At 41.2% G+C, this 24213-nt stretch overlaps 1 protein-coding gene across 2 annotated transcripts in view; it reads right to left on the minus strand.

Moving 5' to 3' along the window:
- cnn3a (calponin 3, acidic a) overlaps positions 1–24112 on the minus strand; it is a 71457-nt gene extending 47345 nt beyond the window's left edge. The window contains exon 1 of one of the 2 annotated variants that reach the window (XM_080195267.1): positions 23558–24112. Coding sequence is in view for 1 of the 2 variants with exons in the window: in XM_080195266.1 (XP_080051392.1) it covers positions 9507–9563 (57 nt within the window). In the remaining variant the exon portion in view is untranslated. Of the gene's footprint in view, positions 1–9506; positions 9830–23557 lie in introns of those variants that run through there. The other variant, XM_080195266.1, reaches the window with a different exon arrangement.
- Between the last annotated feature and the right edge of the window lie 101 nt (positions 24113–24213).

The raw sequence follows: 24213 nt of genomic DNA on the forward strand, positions 1-24213 counted from the left end.
TACTTCTCACCTCCAAGTCAGGAGGCCATGCATTCAATCCCCAGTTGCAACAATTCCACTCTTTCAAGGAGACAGGAAAGCAAAACAATTTTACCCTTTTTCTTTTCAAAAATGCTTTTGCTACTTGGAGCACTTTGTCTTGATTTCTCTCTCTACTCACCCTCCGCTTCATACAACTAAAAATCTTCATGCATATTAGAAGGCAATGCCTTGCTAACCATGTGTGTGGAATGATATATAGCTAGCATTCTAACTGTAAAAGGTTCTCTAGACATTAATGATTTATGTGGATGGGCTATAATAATTTGCAATACATATCCAAATGTCACCATCCCATTGCTCTAGGTTAGCAATACCCCTAGCTGAATCAATGAAGTGTACACACCAAATAAACCAGAGAGCAACTCTGATTAAAAAGTTGCTCCTCCTCTTTGTATCTCAACTAATTTCAACATGAACTGCTGTTAGTAAGAGCTTAATTACCAAATCATTATTGCCTAGCCTGATAATGCAAAACATTAAAAAGATGATGCCATAATTCTGTTGCAAATCAGAAGCACAAATATCTCTAAAGATGGATTTGCCCACTACATATTCTTTTGGTGGCATCTGGCTTCATTACTGACACTTACTCAACCAGGCAAGCAGCTTTATCCTTTAGTCGTTGGTTTTTGTCTGCCCTTTGGGCAGGCAATCATGCACATTGTTGATTCCAAAACCATGAATGCATGAATAGCCTCAAGTCATGCAGTTTGTTGTACTGTATCAGAATTTGCTTTTATAACATCTAACCTCAGCCACATGTTGCCAAATAGATATTTAAGTTAAAGAACGATAACTAACAAATCAACTACTTAGGTTCTGATGCTATACGTCCAGGAAGTTGCAAATATTAGAGGCAAAAAAAGTGAAACAAAAAACACATACACACCATTCAATGCTCAAGTGTTACTATATTCACCCCAAATTCTAAAAAGCCAATTTAAATGAAACCCATTTTTTTGGGCTCCCCAAGTTGAAAAATTGGATGCATTTCTTCTGTTCACCACAATTGTTAGTGCTGAAACTGAGATCAGTATATATTGAAACATAACCCAACAGGCCAAAGAACTGTGGCAATCAGAGAACCACTTTTTGGTTTTGTGGCTCCAAACATGTCTGCATGTACACATGAGGAGAACACAAAAAAAAAATTGCACATCCATTATTAAGCTGCAACCAAATACGTGCCTTAGTTTGGAACGTTAACATTTAACTGTTAGATTAACCTGTACCAACAAGGCTGCTCACTGAACCAAAGGTTGGATGCTTCACTAACTAGGGCTGGCAATGAACACAGGCTTGAGGGGTGGGATTTTGCACACACTCACCCCAAGGTCAGGAATTCCCCTGGAGGTCAACAGACCTTCGCATGGTCTACCCAACGGCTACAATTCCTGTGGTGGGTGGGACTGGATGTGTTTTCTGGGAGCTACCTCTGTTGCTGTCAAAACTATTGTCACATAATATTTAAAAACATTATTCTATCAGTTATTTCTTTAGGTGAAAAATGATGATCTTCTTATGAAGGTTACTATTGGGATATAAGGAATCATTACAATGCCTTGAAATGAAATGTTATGGCCTACTCACATTTTTAACATACAGTAGGCTTGCATTCCAAACTGAAGTTAATACAAAAATGAAAAGAAGCAACTCTATTTGCTGATGATGACAACTAAAGTTATATTTTCTATCAAAATATAATTCTGGCAATTTAACGTGCTCATTGTTAAAGAAAATTTGTTCTTGGGATCTGAGCAACACTGGCTAGGCCAGCACTCATTACCCACCCACAAACTGCTCTCAAGGTGGCGGTGAGCTGCCTTCTCAAACTGCTGCAGTCCATGTGATGTTGATACACCCAGTGCTGTCAGGGAGGGACTTCTGCCTCAGTTGATGCCATGGTCCATCTGGTCTCATTAAACTTTGTTGCAACGGTTTGACATAACTGAGTAACTTGTTAAGCCATTCCGGGGGCAGTTTAAGAGTCATATGTAGGTCAGATCAGTTTTTGTCCCCTGATGAACAACAGTGAATCAGATAGGTTTTTAAACAACAGCCAGTAGTCCCATGATTATTGTTAATGAGTCCAGCATTTTATTTCAGATTTGTTAATTGAATTTGAATTCCCCCAGCTGCCATGGGCGTTGAACTTACACCTCCAGCGTCAGGAACCTGATTACTAATCCAATGCAAAAGTGATCATTTATGCTACCATTCCCGAAAGTACAAATTATATATATATAAAAATAAATGCACGGGTGTGGGCAAAAGAGGCAATTTTTCTATAAAGCTTATACTTTTAAAGGCGAATTATAAAATGCATGACGTACAGTATTTAAATGAGCAATCAGCAAAACATAAGCAGTTTTTCAGTAGCCCAACACTACACAGCATTCTTCATTACACCCCTGATGTGATTAGAGCTTAAATAGAATATGTATTTTTATAATGTGCTGTAAAGTTCAGGAGTTACTTTAGTCTCCTCAATAATGGCATTGGCAGATATTGGCAAATAAAATCATGAATGAAGCCATTGTTCAATGTAATTTAATAATTACTGAAGGTTTACTAAGTGATAATCCACAGCCTGATAAGCAGAAGAGGGCACCCTTCAAAGGCCCACCTCCTCCATTCCACCCAGGGAGATTACAAATAAAAGGAAAGCATTGTCTTACGTTATTTATCAGCATAGTTATTACAACCCTTAGAACAGTTTAGATACACAGTCATATGGACCCAAAAAAAAACCATCTTGGAAAAGCAACTGGAAGCAGCAAAGCAAATGTTTAAATCAGTGTGTGAGTTTTTAATAGAAATTTGAATCTCATTGTACAAGCATAACACAACCAACTTCTTTTCTTTGCACTCTGCATGCAATGTAACTCAAGAAACACAAGCAACAAAAAGGCCTACAAGCAAATCTGACGCCTACGCTTCACAACTGATCTTTCCACATAGCTGGATAAGTGGGATGAGATTTCGAAACTGGCTGAAGATGTCAGCTGCACAAACTCAAGACAAATATTGCCATAACATCAGTAACACTTGACAACACAATGGAGAAAGTCTAGCAAGGCAACACAGCCTCAAATTCTAATCCTTCAAAACTAGAGCTGCACTTTGCCCCATTAGGTTAAACACTGGAATCTAACATTTTTAAAATTACAAATACATAACGAGCTGGAATGCAAAACCTTCATGCAACAGGAGCAGTGAGCCCAACCAAGTTCTAATTAGTGGAAGCCAGGCTGGATAAACAAAGTCCTGGAGATTTTGTACCAACTTCAATCCACAGATTTCAGATCTTTTTATGACAATGGAAAGAGTGTGGCAGCAGAATGCATTTTGCAAAGCTCAGTTAAATAAATCTCCTACTTGCTTAACTAAATGAATCACCACTGAGGCTGTGTGCTATACACTCCCAATTTTACATCTCAAGTACCTCTAAACAAGTCTGCCACTTTATCTATTTAGTTTAGGTGTAGAAAGAGTAAGCGGACACCCAATCAATGTGCTAAAATGGAACTGACCCTCAGTACAGGCTGAGGGAATTAGTTACTTTACTCTAAATGTTATGGATTTACTGCTACTGGACCCAAATAAAGGATGTAGGGGCAATTGCAGAAGTTCAGGAATTATTTTTGAGGGGGGTGCTTTCCTACTTCCATCCATCAACCAAAAAGCTACTTCATTGATCGGAAAACCATCATTCCAAATAATATTTTAAGATAATGTACATTTCTTGTTACATCACATTGAGGCAGGGTCTTAAAATTCACATTAACGTATTAAGCTTTCATTTCCTATTATCAATCTAGTTTCAGATTTTGGTCTCAAAATAATACATTGAGGTATCTAGAAAATGTTCTGACACCAAGCATTTAAATCTTGGTCAGAAGACAATGGCTGCCTGTAGCACCTGGACCTCACATTACGTTACATCTTGCAAGAAGTTTACAGTCAAGAATGCTTCACAGCAATATTATCAAACACAACGTGCCACTGAGCCTCACCAAGTGACACTAGGGGAGATGACCAAAAAGCTTGGTCAAAGAGGGAAATTTTAAAGATCTCAAACAAAGGAGTGATTGTGAGGCAGAAGAATTTAGGAAGGGAATTCCAGAGCTCAGGGACCAGCCAGGTTGAAGGCTTAGTCACCAACAGTACAACTTAAAAATTGAGGACATGCAAGGAATCACAAATGGAGAAGAACAGAATTCGAGGAAGGCTGTAGGCTGCACAAAAGACAGAGATAAAGATGGGCAAGGCCACAGAAAAACTTCAAAACAAATGTAGAGGCGTTGCTTAATTAGAAGCTGAGATAGATCAACAAGCACAGATGTGATTGGTGAACAGGACTTGGCAAAAGATAGGACGTGAACATCATTTTTGATGACCTCAAGTTTACATAGGGTAGAACGTGGGAGCCCAATCAGGAATGGCAGAGGTTAACACTGCTGCCTCAGTGCCAAGAACCCAGGTTTGATTCCAGCTTTGGGTGACTGTAGAATTAACATGTTCTCACCACGTCTGCATGGGTTTTTTCTAGATGCTCCAGTTTCCTCTCAATCCAAAGATGCACAGGTTAGATGGATATGACATGGCAATGTGCAGGGTTACAGGGATGCTCTTTTAGAGTCTGTGCAGATTCGATGAACCAGATGGCACCTTTCTGCACTTTAGGGATTCTATGGCATGCACGGGGAATAGCTAAGTATAGAGATCATAAAGGCAAAGGAGAGAGTGCTCCAGCAGATAAGCAGAGGCAGGATGCAGCAGGACAGTGTTACAGAGTTGAAAACAGACAGCACAGATGTGTGGTCAAGACTTCATTTTGGGATTAAATATTACACCAAGTTTTCAAACAGTCTGGTTCAACTTCAGCAAGTTGCCCAAGAGGGAGATGGAGTCAGCTCGTGGAGTTTTTGATGAGGAGTGAAGACAATGGCTTTTTGCATCTATTACTTAATTGCAGGAAATTTTAATCACTCAATAGCGAATGTTAGACAAGTTGCCTAACAATTTTGGGACAACAGACAGATTAAGGGGGGGGGGGGGGGGGGGTCTGGCGCTAAGCGTTGGATGCTGTCACCATATATAGAAACAAAGAAAATAGGAGCAGAAATTGACCATTCGGCCCTTTGAGCCTCCTTCGCCTTTCAATACAATTGTGGTTGATCCTTCAACTCAGTACTCTGCTTCCCACACCTCACCCTCCCCCCCCCCGCCCCGCCCCACTGCATTTCCTTTGATTCCCCTTCACCCAAGAGCTACATCTAACTCCTTCTTGACAACATCATTTTTTGGGCTCAACTGTTTGTTGTGGTAGAGAATTCCACAGGCTTCCACATTCCTAGGTGAAGAAATTTCTCCTAATCTCAGTCCTAAATGGTTTTCCCCTATTGGCAAAGTGTGACTCCCCATCCATCAGGAACATCCTTCCTGCATCTACCCTGTCTAATCCTTGTAGAATTTTATAGGTATCCACAAGATCCCCCATCATTCTTCTGAACTTCAGGGAACATAATCCTAACTGACCCCACAATCCCAAGAAGCAGTCCACTGCATTTCCTCTATAGCAAGAGCATCCTTCCTCAGATAAGGAGACCAAAACTGACATAGTACTCTAGGCGTGGCATCACCAAGCCCTTTACAATTACAGCAAGACATCCTTGCTCCTACAATTGAATCTTTTTGCTATGAAGGTCAACATACCACTTGCCTTCTTCCACCATATGCTGCACCTGGATGCTTACTTTCAGTGACTAGTGTACCCAAGTCTCATCACACATCTCCCTCTCCCAATGTATAGCCATCCAGATAATAATCTGCCTTCCTGTTTGTGTTACCAAAGTGGCTTACTTCACATTTATCCACATTACACTACAACTGTCTCCATTTGCCCACTTAGCTTGTCCAAATCATACTGAAGCATCGCTGCATCCTCCTCACAGCTCACCCTCCCATCCAGCTTTGCTTCACCTATAAACTGAAGCTATACTTTTGGATGATGTTGTCAAGGAGACATGTGGATGAGAATTAGGAAAACATCAAGATTATATGAAAGAGAAGCCATTGCAGGAGATTCCCAGGTGTACTCAACCAGGTCAAAGGCTGTAAACAGTAAAGAGGGACAAGGAGGAATGGCTTAGCTGGGTCATGATGTGGATGTGCCAGCGTTGGACTGGGGTAAACACAGTAAAAAGTCTGACAACACCAGGTTTTAGTCCAACCGATTTATTTGATAGTAAACGCACAAGCTTTCGGGTTAGTCCCTTCGTCAGGTGAATGGAGAGTTCTGGCCTCAAACACAGCATATAAAAGCACAGACAGTTTACAGATTACTGATTAGAATGCAAATCTTTACACCTAACCTGCTGTTCAAGTCTTGAAGTGGCCGACAATGTGAGTGGAAGTACTGTCTGGAGACAATACACATCTCTTTAACCTGTGATCAGTGCTCCTTCCACTCACATTGTCGGCCACTTCAAGACTTGAACAGCAGGTTAGGTGTAAAGATTCGCATTCTAATCAGTAATCTGTAAACTGTCTGTGCTTTTATACGCTCTGTCTGACGCCAGAACTCTCCATTCACCTGACGAAGGGACTAACCCGAAAGCTTGTGCGTTTACTATCAAATAAATCGGTTGGACTAAAACCTGGTGTTGTCAGACTTTTAGCTGGGTCAGTCAGAGAAGTCATTTGCAACTCTGGCCAGAACCATTTTGGCATAGCAGCAGGGATAGAAATGATTACAGGATTGAAATATGGGGTTTGAGAAAAACAGGCCTGGATTTGGGAGGAGATGCACGTTAAAAATCTCTATGGGGAAGGTCAGAAATGGGAGCACCAGTTTGCAAGGTTGAAGGGGGTGAAGGATTGATTTTTTTTAATAAGCAGATCTGAAGGAGACAGAACTACCATTCAGCTCACGTGGAAACCAGGAAGAGAAGTTGGATGGTCAGCAGTTTAGCTGAAGTGGGTTAAGGGACCAAGAGGTGAATCTCATGGACAAGATGAGCTTGGAGTGGATACAGGGGGAAATGGGAGGGAAACTTCATAAAGGTACAAGTTCAGTGATAGGTCGAGATGGGTATCGAAGAGTTAGTCTGGCCAGGTGGATTGGGAATGGGACAAAAATGGGAGACGCAGCTGACGGTGTTTTTTGGGGGGGGGAGGGGGGGGGGGGGTGTTTGTCATCATCATCTGTTTAAGTGTCACCTGAGAGAGTATTCAATGCCATCCATTCCAGCAAAGGACAACTTACTCCTAAACTATTCAAATGTCACCAACACGTTTCATGGGTTTTTTAAAATCATTTTTTGGATTCAGGAGTAGTCAATCCTGCTTGTATCCCTTCTTTCGCTATGTCCCAGAGTGCAATTACTTTCTGCACATCCAAGTATATTTTTAATGCCCTTGGACTGAAAAGGATCCTTGACATTTTCAATATTATCATTTGGCCTCAAAATCTTCCCTGACTGTGGAAGGACAGCACAATAAGGACAAACAGATTTTATCCCCCACAAAATAAAAACTTGAGGAAAAATTGCTTGTAGGAGGAACGAGAACAAAGAAAAATGGAATAATTTATCAGGATCTATTCTCTGTAGGCCTTGGGGGAACTCAGCCTTTTCAAAGTATTTAATGGCAGAGAAAGTGAACCCAGAATAGCATGCATTAGGACATTTAGTGAAAACAGGAAATTTAGTATATGTCTTTGGGGAAACTGTATAGTAAACATATGGGACAATTGGATAGATGGCACAGTGGCAAGCACTGCTGTCTTGCAGCACCAGGGACCCACGTTCAATTCCCAGCTTGGGTCACTGTCTGTGCAGCATCCACACTTTCCATCCTCCTTCCTCTCTCTCTCTCTTTTCCCCTGCAATCCCCCACCGCATGGGTTTCCTCCTGGTGCTCCAGTTTCCTTCCACTGTCCAAAAGAGGTGCTGGTTAGGTGCACTGGCCATACTAAATTCTTTGGACAGACACTGGGAGTGTGATGACTCAGGGATTTTCACAGTAACTTCATTGCAGTGTTAACATAAGCCTATTGTGACACTAAAATAGTAATGGATCTGAGCAAGTTGAAATGCTGGAGTGATAAACTATTTCTGATGTCCTTATAAGGTAATTTGTTCTGGTGTGATATGCATTGAGATGTTAAAAGGCACTTGAGAATCACACTTCCTTTGAAGAAAATATGGATGGCTCAGTATGACTTGCACAACAAACAGCATTAGAGAACATCCAATTAATCACAGCGCTCTCATTAGCAAAATGAACGTAGGAGCAATGGGACTGCTGGAACAGCCACTGTGGACCAGCCTCAGATCTGTGGCACGGAGTCTCGCTTACAGGGAGCCATGAACTAGTTGGGAGACTGCTGTGACTCACAAATGGAATTCATCTAAAATGATAAGAGATGGAACAAAAGGGGGAAGGGGGAGTGGCAGATTCTGATCTGAAGTACTTACCCATTCATTGTCCCATTGTGCTTGGAAGCAAAATGCTTTCGATCAATACAGCAGTCACAAAACCAACATACTGCACAATCTGGTTATATATTACAGCCATTAATTCTTGTTTGCCTTTTTACGCTTAGATCCATTTTAACAGCGAGATGATGATAGGCAGACTAAATTTAAGATCAGAGAGACTACATTTTTCTAAGATCAAGGATGGCTGCAAATTCTCATTTAATTCAGGATGATTAAAAAAAAAGTGTGATCACCAAACTTCAACAAAACATTAACATTTAATAGCTCCAAACTGAAGCAGTGGCAGAATCTCTTCCTGATTGACACACAACAGCAAAAAAAGTAACCTCTCCCCCCAGAAGGAAAGCAGCACTTTAAAAATAAATCTCCTCATTCAAAAATCACAGACTCTTTCTTTCTATTCAGATTCTCTCTCAACTCTTTCCTCTGGTTTTAGCTGAATAAAAGGAAAAGGGGGGGGGGGGGGGGGAGGGTGGAAAACAAAAGTCACGTCGACGAATTCTGTCTCCACTCCCTGAGGAATTTGCTGCAGAAGAAGAAGAAAAACACACACACACAATCAAAGAGCCCTGGCGCCCTCAGACAATGGGAGCTGGAAATGGAAGAAATCCTGAGAAGCGCCTTCTTCATCCCCTCACCAACCCTCCCCAGCTCAAGCAATTCGGCACTCCTCTTGTAACCTGATCAAACACGGGAGCCCTGCCACAGGGGGAAAAAAAAACCCAAGAGAAACACGACGAATCTTTTCGCTTTTTCAAAAAAAAAATCACTTGGAGCGACCGTTATCTTTCGGTGGCTGAAATTTTTTGAAAAACTGTATTCCCACCCCCACGCCCCCGGCCCACATAAGAAGTTCGTGGAGAGCCCATTTAACCACGGCTGGAATTCACCCACCTCCCCCCTCCCACACACGGTTACAACTCTTCTTCTTTGCTTTCTGTTTAATTATTATTTTACCTTGTTTCGCACTTCGGCGGTGAGCCCGTACGCGGGACCTCTGTTGAAGTGAGCCATTGTGTTGTGTGTGTGTGTGTGTGAGGGGATGTGCAGCGAGCAGCAGCCCGGCTGACGGCACCTTGCTGTAGCCCCGATGGAACGCCCGGTGTCTCGCTCACCGGCGCGCAGCTCCTGGTCCAACGTTCCAAAACCGCCGCCCGATGGAACGCTCAGAGTGTGGCGCGGGCTCCTGCTCCAACGGTCAAACCCGCTGCTGCTGCTGCTGCCACTGTTGTTGTTATCTTCTTCTCTGTCCCCCCCCCCCACCTTCCACTTCACTCTCTATCTCCGCTCCCGGCTCCTTCCGTGGATAACTGCTTTCTCAGTCACTATAATGCGAACCCACCCCTCCTCCCTTGCCCGGCTTTAAGCCCCCCTACGATTGGAGCAGCCCTTCGACCAATTGGCTCGCCAGCCTTTGTCTTCGCTCTTGAAGAGCACCCCCCCCCCCTCCCCGCCCCTAAAAGGGAGATCTTTGAGGAGGAAAAAGCTGAAGGGGACTTATTCTTGTTTCCAGTCTTGCACCTTCTCCTCGATTTCCTCCCACAGTCCAAAAATGGGCAAGTTAGGTGAATTGGCAATAGTTAAGTTGTCCCTCAGCGTTCAAAAGTGTGTAGGTTAATTGACCATACTAAATTGTCCCTTAGCTTCCAAGAATGTGCAGATTAGCTGAATTGGTCATGGTATGTCCAAAGATGTGCAGGTTAGATGATTCGGTCATGGTAAATTGCCCCTCACTGTTTAAAGATGTGCAGGTTAGATGAATTGGTCATGGTAAGTTATCCCTTACTATCCAAAGATGTGCAGGTTAGGTAAACTGGCAATGGTTAATTGCCCCTTAGTGTCCAAAAGTGTGCAGATTAGATGAATTGGTCATGGTAAATTGCCCTTTACTGTCCAAAGATGTGCAGGTTAGGTGAGCTGGCAATGGTTAATTGCCCCTTAGTATCCAAAAATGTGCAGGTTAGATGAATTGGCCATGGTAAATTGCCCCTTAGTGTCCAAAGATGTGCAGGTTAGGTGAACTGGCAATGGTACTTGCCCCTCAGCATCCAAAAGTGTGTAGGTTAGATGAATTGGTCATGGCAAATTGCCCTTTTGTGTCCAAAGATGTGCAGGTTAGGTGAACTGGCAATGGTTAATTGCTGTTTAGTGTCCAAAAGTATGTAGGTTAGGTGAATTGACCAGGGTAAATTGCCCCTTCGTGTTCACAGATGTGCAGATTAGGTGGGTGGCACAGTGGTTAGCACTGCTGTCTCACTGCGCCTCAGTGCAGAGTCATAGATGTAGAATCAGAGATTCAGTACAAAGTTGATTGTCTGAATGGCCTCCTGCAGTGTAGGGATTCTATCGTTGTGTTGTGTATTTGTGTGAGACCAGAGTCTAAGCCAACACCTAGGGACAGGCTATCATTACAACCCATGAAAGGAAGAGGCAGAGCAGCAAGCCCCAAACCCCAGATTGGGAGTGTGGGGACAGGAAAACCCCAAACTCTGGAGAGATGTTGAGTTTTTTTTCTCTTGTTCCCCCCACAGAGTTCAGGATGCTCCCAAGAGAAAAATAAGTCTATTGTTTAGGAATTCTATTCCTGACAGATCTTTGGTTCTCAGGGTTTTAATCTACTGACAACATCTGGGTTGTCTGTTGTCTGTGTGGCAATCAGAACAGAACTTCCAGGAATAAAAACAGAAAAATGTTGGAGAATGTTAGCTGGACAGGCCACAGCTGTAGAGAGAAAATACAGTCTATGTTACTTGCCATTTCAATTCAGCACCTGGCCCTCATGTCCACATATCCATTCTTGGCCTGCAGCATTTTGAATCTGTATGACTGTTCTTAGAGATAGAGAGGGAGAAATATAATGGATTATGTACTGTATAAGAGGGGGTGTAGTAGCTGGAGCAGAGTAGAAGGTCAGTGATTTGTGGGAGCTAGGAGAGATTGTAACAAAGATGATCTTGAGGCAGAGGAAGTGTTAATGACTGGTGCAGGTAGCTGCATAAAGGTAAACTACCAGAATGTGTTAATGGGAGAATAAAGGTGAGTGTTCAGTAATTGACTCAGCAAAAGGACACCGGTCACAGGCAACATGGTGCCAACAACACCCAGAATCCTGTAGAAACATCCTGCAAAGGAACATGATTAAAATACGTTATTTAAAGGCACAGTATTGTCCCAATACTCTCCATCATGTTGTATGGCATCACCACCATGCTAAATTGTAAATACTTCAAACAGATCTAGCAGCTCAAACTGGGCATCCATGAAGCACTGTAGGCTATCAATAGCAACAATATAACCACAATCTGTAATCTCATGGGCTGGCACATTCCTCACTCTACCATTGTCATCCTTGGGATTCAGACCTGGTTCAATGAAGAGTGCAGGAGGGCATACCCCAGGGCTTACCTAAAAATGAGTTGTCAATCTGGTGATGCTGCAGTAAACAATAGGACTACTCGCATGCCAAAGCAGCATGCAATTGACAGAGCTAAGCAATACCACAAACAACAGATTAGATCTAACTTTGCAGTTCTGTCACATCCAGCCATGAGTGATGGTGGACAATTAAACAATTAGCAGGATGAAGAGGTTCAACAAATAAAGGGGAGCCGGCATATTAGTTCAAAAGATTAAGCTGAAACATTTGATTTGATCTTCAGCCAGAAGTGCTGAGTGAATGATCTTTCTTGGCTACCTATGGTGGATACAAGAGCAAGTCAAAGATTGGGTCTAATGTAGAGGAAAACACATCCCTGGTTCCCAAAGTCTATTGACTTGGAATACTCCCCAATTACCTGGATGGGTGCAACTCCAACAATATGCAAGCTTGACAACATCCAGATAAAACAGCCTGCTTGATTGGCTCCCCATCCACAAACATTTACTCCTTCCACCCCTGACAAATGGTAGCAGTGGTGTGTGTCATCTACAAGATGCACAGCAGCACCAAAGTTCCTTTGGCATCACCTTTCAAACCTGTTGCCTCTACCCTCAGAACGACAAGGGCAGCAGATGCATGGGAATACCACTACTTTCAAGTTCCCCTCCAAGCTCCTTAGAGAATGAGACTGGGGGGAACCATTATTTGTTTACAAATTATCAGGATTTTTGACCCAGTGACAGTGAAGGAATAGCAATACATCCCAAGTCAGGCCATAAGACGTAGAGCAGAAGTGGGCCATTTGGCACATCAGGGCGAATTTTACTATTCCACCTGCCATGGGAATCAGAGCAGGCGAGAAGTGATCCATGGAAATGTCCGTTGACCTGAGGTGGGATTTCCTGGTTTCTGGCCAAGCATACTGGAAAATCCAGCCCATTGAGTTTATTTTGAGATTGGGGTGCTCTTCTTCCCACACACTTCTTTACCCATGAGAATTTCCCCAAGCTCCAATTCCTGTGGCAGGTGGGATGGTAAAATTCGTCCCGATGCGCCAAATGGTCCACTTCTGCTCCTACATCTTATGGCCTGATTTGGGATGCATTGCTATTCCTTCACTGTCACTGGGTCAAAAATCCTGTAACTCTGTCCTTAATAGCACTGTGGATGTTCCTACACAGTAAGAAGTCTCACAACACCAGGTTAAAATCCAGCAGGTTTATTTGGTAGCACAAGCCACAAACTTTCAGAGCGCTGCTCCTTCATCAGGTGAGTGGGAGTTCTGTTCACAAACAGGGCATATAAAGGCACAAACTCAATTTACAAAATGATGATTGGAATGAAAGCCTTTACAGGTAATCAAGTCTTAAAGGTACAGACAATGTGAGTGGAGAGAAGGTTAAACACGGGTTAAAGATTGGACAGAGGGTTAAGCACAGGTTAAAGAGATGTGTATTGTCTCCAGCCAGGACAGTTAGTGAGATTTTGCAAGCCCAGGCAAGTCTGGGAGTTACAGATAGTGTGACATGAACCCGAGTTCCTGGTTGCGGCTATCCTCGTGGGTGCGGAACAAGGCTATCAGTTTCTGCTCAGCGATTCTGAGTTGTCGTGTGTCGTGAAGGCCGCCTTAGAGAACGCTTACCCGAAGATCAGAGGTTGAATGTCTGTGACTGCTGAAGTGTTCCTTTGAAGATGTTCCTACACCATATGGTTTGCAGGAGTTCAAGAAGGCAGCTCACCACCACCTCGCAAGGGCAATTAGGGATGGGCAATAAAATCACTTGCTAAGCTGGTTGACATCCACATACCATTAAATATATATATTTAAATTATCTCTGATCACAGTAAACAAATATCAGTCTCTTGCACAATGTCTTAATCATTACATTTTAATCCTTTCTACGCTGTTGAATTTTGTTTCTTTCAGTTATTTATTTAAAGACAGTGTTTTATGTCCCTAGCTCGATCAACTAACAGCTATCAATTCAACTCCACCCAGCATTATTTTTCATCCATAAATATCCTGGTCTCAAACTGATCTCTGACAACTCTCACTTGGTTATCAAAAAGCAGAATATTTCACATCGTCTATACTTTATCCTCTGTGTGTAACTGGACTCTGTATTCCATCACCAATACCAACACCAACCCTGGCCGCTGACTATTAGTGAAGCAGACTGTTCTTAACCTTAAAATCCTTTCCGGAACTAAAGAGATATTTCAATCTTATATCTGTTCCATCACAAAAATGTCTAGTTCCACCTTTGTAATATCATTCACTCTCCCACTGACCTCTGCCTATTGCTGCTGAAACTTTCATTCACGTCTTCATAATTTCTGGATCCAGCTATTACAATGCTGTTCTAGCAGGCCTCCTGTTCTTTACCCTTCAGTCTCCACTTATCTAAAACTTTGCTGGCTGTATCCTCTCTCGTGTCAAGTCCTGTACACCCTGCTATTAAGACGTACATTGCCTTCCAACTCCTCCGTGTTACAAATGAAAAATTCATATCCTCATGCTTACTTCCCCCTCCCTATCTATAACAACTTAACTCCTACCTACTAATTAGATTAACTGAATGAAATAGTAACTGTTTTGATATTTGTCATTTGCCAATGTAAAGAAAATGGATAGAAACATAGATCAAAGCAAATGGGGCCCCACTACTTCCGTAGTTCCAAAAAAATGTCATGGCAATGGAAAAGATGATTACAGAGCTATAAAAGAAGGTTCTGGAAATGAAATATAACTCAATGGAAAAATAATAACATCGGGATGGTAGGTATGATGTAAGTTTCTGAAACATTGAAGGAAACTGAAAAATATGGCAGGAGAGAGTAAATCTGTGTCCAACTAGAAAAGAGAATCTAAGAACATGAACGAAAGTAAAAATTAAGGGGAAATTTCTTCATGGCAAGAGCATCAAGCTGTAAAGAATTTTCCATCTGATGCAATAATTTTGGAGAATTCAAAACTGAATTGATTTAACATCTACTCTCTGCTAAAAAGATTAAAAAAGGAAATAGTCAGGTTAGATCCTAAGGGAAATATGAAATGATAGAAATCTGGATCTGTGGAATGGACTTCTCTTCATTTCCGTGGGCTTTAGAACCATAGAAAAGTTACAGCACAGGAGGCCATTCGGCCCATCTTGTCCATACCAGCCATAGGACACCCAGGTGCTCTTTCGAATCCCACCTTCCTGCAACTGGCCCATAGCTCTGTATCTTACAGCAATTGACTTGCAGATCCAGGTACTTCTTAAAATTGTTAGGGTCTCTGTCTTCATCACCAACTCGGACAGTGAATTCCAGACATCCAGCATGAAAACGTTTTTCCTCATGTCCCCTCTATACCTACTCCCACTTATCTTGACTCTATGTCCCCTGATTCTAGAATTCTCCACAAAGGGAAACAATTTTATTTTGTCCACTCTGTCTCTTCCCCTTATAATGTTGCACTCCTCTATCATGTCACCTCTCAGTCTGCTTCATTCCAAGAAAAATAACCCCAACCTACCCGATCTCTCTTCAGAGCTACACTTTTCTAGTCCTGACAACATTTCTTAAACTATCAGGCCTACATTTTAAAGTAGCCAATGATAAAAGGTTAATCTGATGAAAGATTTTCTTGGGATGAAGTACTTATCTGATGTGGAAATGTTGAACAGGGTGGGCCCATACCCATCGGAGTTTAGAAGAATGAGAGATGGTTTGATGCATGCCATGCTAAATTCTTCCTCAGTATACCCAAACAGGTACCAGAGTGTGGTGACTAAGAGATTTTCACAGTAACTTCATTGCAGTGATAATGTAAGCCTACTTGTGACACTAATAAACTTTAAACCTTATTGAAATATAAGATGTTGAGGCAACTTGATAGAGTGGATACCAGCAGGATGTTTCATTCTATGAGGGAGACAGTTTAATAACAAGAAGTCACTCTTTTAAGATAGAAATTAGGAAAATCTTGTTTCTCTCAGGGAGTCTTTGGTCTGTGGCATTCTCTTCCCCAGAAAGCAGTGGAGGCTGGGTAATTTAATTTTTTCAAGGCTTAGTTAGATTTTTGATAAACAAGGGAGTCAAGGACTGCGGGAGGCGAAAGTGGAACTGAGACCACAGTCAGTCCAGCTATGATCTTATTGAATGAAGGAGCGGCCTACAAGGCCTGAATGGCCTAATCCTAGATTCATATATTCTGAAGCTGAAATGTTAAATGTTTCCCTCTCCACAAGTGCCACCTGCTTCTACAGAGTGTTTTCAGCATTTTTGTTTTTGTTTAAAAGACTGGGAATAATTTTAACATTCTTTCAATTTTATCTTTTATTTGTTCGAAACATGAATATTAATATGTTTGAGAATTATACCCAAATACTATTGAGCCAAAACAATGAGAAAACTGAATTAATGTTCAACCTCTCAATTTAATCATGATATCCATTATTGTTAATTTAGTTTAATTGCATTATTGGAAACAACTGAATTTCCCTGTCTCACTGGCCGTAGAATGATCCATTAATTTAATAACCATGTTCACAAAAACAGGAGTGAACGGGAACTAGACAAGTTGTAACAAATAAGCCATACACTTTCCAACAACTTATACACGTTATTTATTTTCTCCTTAGATGGTCTGATCCCTTGATCATTTTATAACTCTATGGGGAAGAGAAAGAGTTCTGTAGGCCTAGGGGGACAGGGCTGAGGAGCAGGAGTAATTGGATAGCTCTCTTGCAGAGTCAGTATAAGTGTGATGGGCTGCATGGCCTCCTTCCATGTAATATGTTCTACAATGACTTCTCTTCAGTCAAATTCTGTCACTTGTTGTTAGGTTGCCGAATTGCGAGGTACCTACAGTGAAATTTGCGGTTCAAACAGTCTCGTGTTTCTGTTTGAAGGAAGATGCTTACTGGTATGCAATGCGCATGGGGTTACAAAAGCAAAATGCAGCTCCACATAAATAGGAAAGGTTAGAGAGTAGGTCTAATTAGATGGATTTTTCAAGAAGCTGGCACAGGCACAATGAGCTGTGGAAGTTGCAAAGGAGAAGTTGCGGACCTGGTTTTTGTGGTAGAAACGGCAGTGAAACTGACAAATGTTTGCTGCCCTACTCCTTTGAAGCTGGCAGCAACTTCTGGAGTCCAAATTGCTGTCAGTGATTCTCATCCATGGGGTGTACTGTTTAAATCCCCACAGATCGCATTCAATTGAAATCAATCCATAGATGAGAACTTGCCTTTTTATACTATTAGTTACATTGTAAAAACTCTGGAAAAAGTAACACATTTTTGAATGAAGTATACGTGGGATAAGTTATTAATTACTGCTCAACAATATCTCTGGCTTATAAAGATTCATTTCATATTTGTGATATACCAAATTTCTCCATTAAATTTTAAAAGTTAGATCTTTTTTAACTCTTTTTTTATAAAGACTTTTAAGATATTTCAACTTCTATCTTAATCCTGCCTCTATGCCCAAATCATTCATTTTGACTCTGTAAAAGTTAAAAGTGAAGAATAATTATTTTTCTTTCATGCTTACTTGCTGTTTTTGGGAATACATCAAGGTGATTGGTTGCTTACTTTGCCTGATGACATCACTGTTGCTCAATGCCTGGCATCCCCTTGATTGGTCACCAGGTTCAAATTAAAGTTAGCAAAGGGGAAGTTCATGTCACAGAGATCACTAGATTTTGTGGGCAGCTTTTTTCCCGAGGTCATTTGATTTTATTGTCACATGTATTAGTATACAGTGAAAAATATTGTTTCTTGCGTGCTATACAAAGCATGCCGTTCATAGAGAAGGAAATGAGACTGCAGAATGTAGTTTACAGTCATTGAATGTAGTTTACAGTCATTGCTAGGGTGTAAGGAAAGATCATCTTAGTGCAAGGTAGGTGCATTCAAAAGTCTGATGGCAGCAGGGAAGAAGCTGTTCTTGAGTCAGTTGGTACGTGACCTTAGACTTTTAGTTTTCTGAGAAATAAGAGGTGTTGATGGACTTTCTTTACTATTGTGTTGGGATGGGGGAACCAGGACAGGTTGTCAGTGATCTGAACACCTAAAAACTTGAAGCTTTTGACCATTTCTACTTTGTCCCCATTGATGTAAACAGGGACATGTTTTCTACTATGCTTCCTGAAGTCCATGACAATCTCCTTCATTTTGTTGACATTGAGTAGGAGATTATTGTCATCACATCAATTCACCAAATTCCCTATCTCATTCCTATACGCTTGTCATTGTTTGAGATCTGACCACTATGGTGGTGTCACCAGCAAACTTGAAAATCGAGTTGGAGGAGAATTTGGCCACACATTCATAGGTGTATAAGGAGTATAGTAAGAGGCTGAGAACACAGCCTTGTGGGGCACCGGAGTTGAGGATGATCATGGAGGCGGCGTTGATTACCGATTCTGGTCTGTGGGTTAGGAAGTTCAGGATCCAGTCACAGAGGGAGGTGCTGAGGCCCAGGCCACGGAGTTGGAGATCAGTTTTGTAGGAATAATCAGGTACCGTTCCTTCACCACTGACTGCTGCATTCAGACCATATTTGACAAGAAGCATATTTTAAAATGTACAGATCAATAACTTTATGACAGACAGAGAGTTATCCTTATGCTTTGTTTAACGGTAAGTGAAGGTAAATTTTGCAGAGTTAGAAAACTACTATCCTAGTGAGGCAATGGAAAAACATTAAAAAGAAACCAGCACGAAAGCTGAAGTAAGACAGTGGAAAAGGGCATCTGAAAAGTACGCATAAAACATCTCCAAAATGGAGGCAAAGTTGAAAGCAGAAGGGAGAAATGATGGAAAGAAAGTAAGAACAATTACAAAAGTCAATGAATACGGCTACACTGTGCCCAGAAGGAAAATTAGTTACTGTTCTCCAAGGATATTTGAGCTTGTTCGGAACACTGTGGGAGGATAAAGACATGTTTGACTGGAAATAGGAAGACTTGTTGAAATGGTGAGTCATGAAGATGCGAGCAACAGAGTTGCAGACAAAACAGAAATGTATGATAAAACAGTTACCCTATTTAAAGGTGAACATGGCTGAAACCAAAAATAAAGTCTGATACAGTACGGTGTAGAATGCAGGGAAAATGTGCCTAAATTGCTGTCTTGATTTCAGGGACATGGAATTATTATGTACAAAGGAGTGAATAATGCAAGGAGATGGAATTTAAAAAGTATTCAAATATTAGTGAACACCAGCACAGATTGTCCTTATTCTGTGTTCTAATTTTTGTGTTACATAGATTTTGCATGAAAAAATGCATGGAGAAGGGCAACCAGAAGTCAGGGTGAAAATGACTGAACAAAGATATCCATAATCAAGGTCTTTGTCATAAATAAAGAGAAAGAAGCTTGCAGCTTAGTGGGATCATCCAAAGAGGTTCATATTTATGAGGACTAACTCTGAAACTGTCTTTTGATGCATAATAATCAAAAGACAGCAGTTCAAATTCATGAATTGACTTTGTGACAAAACTCACTATTGGGGTGAGGAAAGACCTGAATAATGATATGGGAAATCAATGCAGACTGGAAAGGAAATAGATGTAACTTAAAAAAGTAACATGTGGCACCATTTATTTTAAGATGGAGTCTCTGGAGGGCAGAATCTTGTGCTTTGCAGGTAGCAAGTTTGGAGCTGATAAGGGCTGTGTCGGAAACCCAACATTAGCCTTCCCACCTCCACCCCAATTAAGTACTGGGCCGGAGGCCAGTGGTCAACCTTCCAGCCATGCTGTCAATTGAGGCCCTTAAGTGGCCAATTAGAGTCCATTTAAGGGCCTCATCCTGCCACTATTGGTATTAACCCAGTTGCATTCAAGTCTGTCGCTATTCTGGGTGCTGAGCATGCTAGGCGAGACTCCTGCCTCCAAAGTCTTGATTCCAGGGAAAGGTTCGCCATTGGCCCCGCTACTGCCCATGGCGTGCGGTTCGGCAGGCCTTCCCGAAAAGAGTCTGTGCGGATTTCTCATCGTCTTTCCAGAAAGCAGATGAGACCCTGGACACCTTGACAAGATTGCACCTGATATATTTAAATTTGTAATGTAGGGCTGGAAGTCTCTAACTTTGCCCGTAGCTGGGATTATCTGCTGCAGTGAATGGAGATTTGGCTGAGCATCAAATTCTCCATTCTCGTTGGCAGCAGTGGCAGGGCGTGAATGACCAGAGAATTCTGGCCGTAATTTTATCAGAACATTTGTGGAATCTGAAGAAAATGCGAAGGAAATAAAACTTAATATTGCAAAAGGATTTTAAATTTGGGTTTCATCTTTATTGTAAATCATTACAGATGAAAAATTAAATTCTAATTGTTGGTTGAGTATCATATTTAAATGAAGAAGGAAGCAAAATTTGTATACATATATTGCATATCTAATTGTGACTGAGAAGAAAATGATACAGGGCAAAATATTCCCTTAGAATACTGGATCGGACACAAAATAAAATGCACAAAATATTTAGCTTCAGTGCAATCTGAGCGTAAAAAATTTGGTGAAAACAAGTAAATGCTGATGTTATTTATAAAACTTTACATCAGGCTATTCTTGCGGATGTTTCCAAGAGCTCAGTAAATATCATGAGGATGTTTTGTCTCTCCAACTGAACTGCAGCAGTCATTAAACTAATTTGTCATCAGTTCTTTCTCTGGAGTATTTCAAACCCGTGTCAGTGTCTCTCATAATCTGTGGTATTAGTGTCTTACCTCAGTTTGGAATTTGGCCAGATCAAAGTAAATAATTCTCCTACTAACCCAGCTGTATTTAATCATTGTGAAAATGCATGGCTTCAGTAACTTTGGAGTTTATGTAGGTATTTTACAGAGTGGCCAATATTAACACGCAGTTTATTTCAGCAGTTGGCAAGCCTCAGGAATACTGTTTGTGGCTATTTCATTATCAGGCAGTGAGACACTGCATACAGTAGCCTTTAGAGCATGATCATCTAATTGCATAGAGAAATAAAACGTTAAGAGCTGAAGGGTGGTTATAAAGGAAACGGAGTAGCCCAGTTACAAGCCTTTAGTAATGAAAATTAAATACAATTACTGAACCAGGAGTGTGCGATAGCACTATGTTATAGGCCTAACATAATGAAAGCTATGTAATTAATCTTATTTGCATGGTATAAAAATGTTGGAGTATACATGAACAACTTGTACTTCCAGTGGTGCTTGACTGTAATAAAGAATAGTTCACATATAGGCTACAACTGCTTCATTCAGATGAGTGGAATCTGGCACTTTGGGCCAGACCTGAAGCCTTTGCAGAAATGCCCGACATCCTGAAGCTCTTGTGTTATTTGCAACAGTATAAATTTCTTTTATTACTGTCTAGCGTTGCACAGCTTTGGATTGATTCCCAGCCAGCCCTAAGTATTATGCCATTAAAACTGAGCCTGAGACTGTCCAAACACTTTCATTTCAGAACTTTGGTCTGAAGAGACCACATCAAATTTGAAGCCAAGGGGCCTCATCTTACACACTGCACCACCAAGTTTATAAATCAAGATTTATATTTTAAAATATAAATAGTATTTGACATCAAAAAGCTAACACTAATATTGGGATTATCTGATACATAATGCTATATGGTCTAACAAATCGATATTTTAGTGATTTAAGAAAGGTGTTCTTAAAATATTTTATTTGCATTTGCAAACAAAACATTGATGTAGAGCTGAGCAGTAAATCTGACAATGCCCAACATAAATTCTCTGCACCAAAAAATTGATTTACTATCCAGCACATACAATTGTTGCTGAGAATATGGAGTAGGTGCAGTTTTAAACACAGAAGCAGCAACTTTCTAGCACAGTCAAGAATGCATGGAGTGCTGGGTATTTAATGGGTAAATCATTCTTCAAGAAAGTATTGTACTAGGGCAGCACAGTGGCACAATGCGTAGCACTGCTGCCTCACAATGCCAGGGACCTGGGTTTGATTCCCAGCTTGGGTCACTGTCTGCATAGAGTCTGTACGTTCTCCCTGTGTCTGCGTGGTTTCCTCTGGGTGCTCCAGTTTCCTCCCACAGTCTGAAAGACATGCTGGTTAGGTGCACTGGCCAAGCTAAATTCTCCCTCAGTGTATTCGAACAGGCGCCATAGGGTGGCGACTCAGAGATTTTCACAGTAACTTCATTGCAGTGTTAATGTAAGCCTACTTGTGACTTTAATAAGCAAACTTTCAAAAACTTTTTGCTACTTTTAAAAAGTGCAGGTAAGTTCTGATATCCTGATCAATACTTATCCCTCAACCGACACCAGAGAAACAGATTGTGATCATTATCTCACTGCTGCTTTTTAAAAATTGATTCTCTCATCGGATGTGGGCATTACATGTTGCCCATCCATAAAACTTGGCGTCATTGTTTAAAAATAAGAAGTCACTTATTTAAAACTGAGATGAGGAGAAATCTTTTCTCTCAGAGGGTCGTGAGTCTCTGGAACTCTGTTCTTTAAAAGGCAGTGGGAACAGAATCTTTGAATACTTTTAAGGCAGCGCTAGATAGATTCTTGATTAACAAGGGGATGAAAAGTTATCAGGAAAGGCAGAAATGTGGGGTTGAGATTACAATCAGATCAACCATGATCTTATTAAACAGTGGAGCAGGCCTGAGGGGCTGAGTGGCCAGCACCTGCTCCTAATTCGTATCCCTAATTGTCCTTGACTCACCATTTCATGGCTAATCCCCCTAACCTACACGTCCCTGGATACTAAGGGGCAAATTACCATGGCCAATCCACCTAACTTTGGACTGTGGGAGGAAACCGGAGTGCCCGGAGGAAACCCACATAGATAAAATGCACAAACTTCACGCAAACAGTCACCCAAGGCTAGAATCAAACCCAGGTCCCTGGCACTGTGAGGAAGCAGTGCTAACCACTGTGCCACCATGCTGCCCCGAGTTTGCTCACATAACAAGATTGATTATTCTTTAAAATACTTCAACGTTGGTGAAGCAAATTATGAACTCAGAATAAAATACTGCTGGAATGGTTTAACTATCGCAGATAAAGCCTGGAATGCTTTTCATTTGAAGCAGAAGAAGATAACATGAGTAATTCTGAATTGCTGTAGCAAGCACAGTAGATGATAGGCCAAATGGCTTCTCGAGGTAAATACAAATTTTACAAAAGTATGTGAAAGGGGAATATTGTTCGTTAATGCAGTTTTCATTTCTCTGAAGTATTTTGTTCGCAGAGCTACATCAGTCTAGCTAAGGGAAGAATTGAAACTCATATTACTTGTGATATGTTGAACAGCAAATACTTATCCTCATATAAATCATGACCATCAGAATATATTACATTCCAAGAGCAAGCTACTTCAAAAGGTATTCAGCGAAATGGAAGAAGGCCAACAGATTCTTGTGTGAAGATTCTCCTTCAGAGGAATGGGAATGACCATAATGAATAGCAGTTGCTTGTCTTTCAGATTTCACCATTCCCACAAAGATATTTAAATGCAGCTCCAAAGCAATTTTACTCAGGAGAAAGGCTGTAGCAAATGAATGCTGGCAACAGGAACGTAGGAATGTATGGGGCCGGAAGAACATTACAGCGAATCAAATTCAAACAATAAATTCAAACCGGACACATGGTTCACTCACTATATCCCTCAGTTGGTTTTCTCTTCAACTGCCTGTCCTACTCCATCTCAGAATTACTGCAGTGCTAATCCTCGATTTCCTCGCTGGGCAGTTCAGTCCAAACATTCTCGACTCACCGAATTAAAATTCGGCACAAAGTAACCATTCACAAGCAGTTTAAACACAAGATTGTAGTCCTTGGAATGTCCTGAAAAGCAAGATTAGGATATGTTGAGAGAAAGTATTTAAGGAAAACTCTGTTTGTTCCAGTGGAGCTTCAGTCATTGCTACATTCTTCTACCAGGATAAATTTGGACACCAGATGAGTAACATCTGTCACCAGCCATAGATGCTGCAGAGCCCAATCCCACTTGAAACTATCTGTTCGGTGTTTATTTAAATGTTCTTGTGGACATCAAAATGCATGACTTATATGTTTAATCTATACCTGGTTTAATACTGTCCCACATGACAAATCTTAGATATAGATTGTTGCCATTTCAATTTGATGTTAGATACTAAGTTTCATGTCCAGATTGTTAAGATTAGCCAGCAATTTGTACAAAAATGCACCTTTTAAGGCATTTTCTTTTTTAAACATTACACAAAAGCGAAGAATGTCAACTGTTAATAAGATCCAAGCCAGTTGGTGAAGCAGAAACCACAACACAGATCTT

The sequence above is a fragment of the Carcharhinus amblyrhynchos genome, chromosome 9 (genome assembly GCF_965287045.1).
Source record: "Carcharhinus amblyrhynchos chromosome 9, sCarAmb.v2.hapA, whole genome shotgun sequence".
Taxonomy (NCBI): Eukaryota; Metazoa; Chordata; class Chondrichthyes; order Carcharhiniformes; family Carcharhinidae; genus Carcharhinus; species Carcharhinus amblyrhynchos.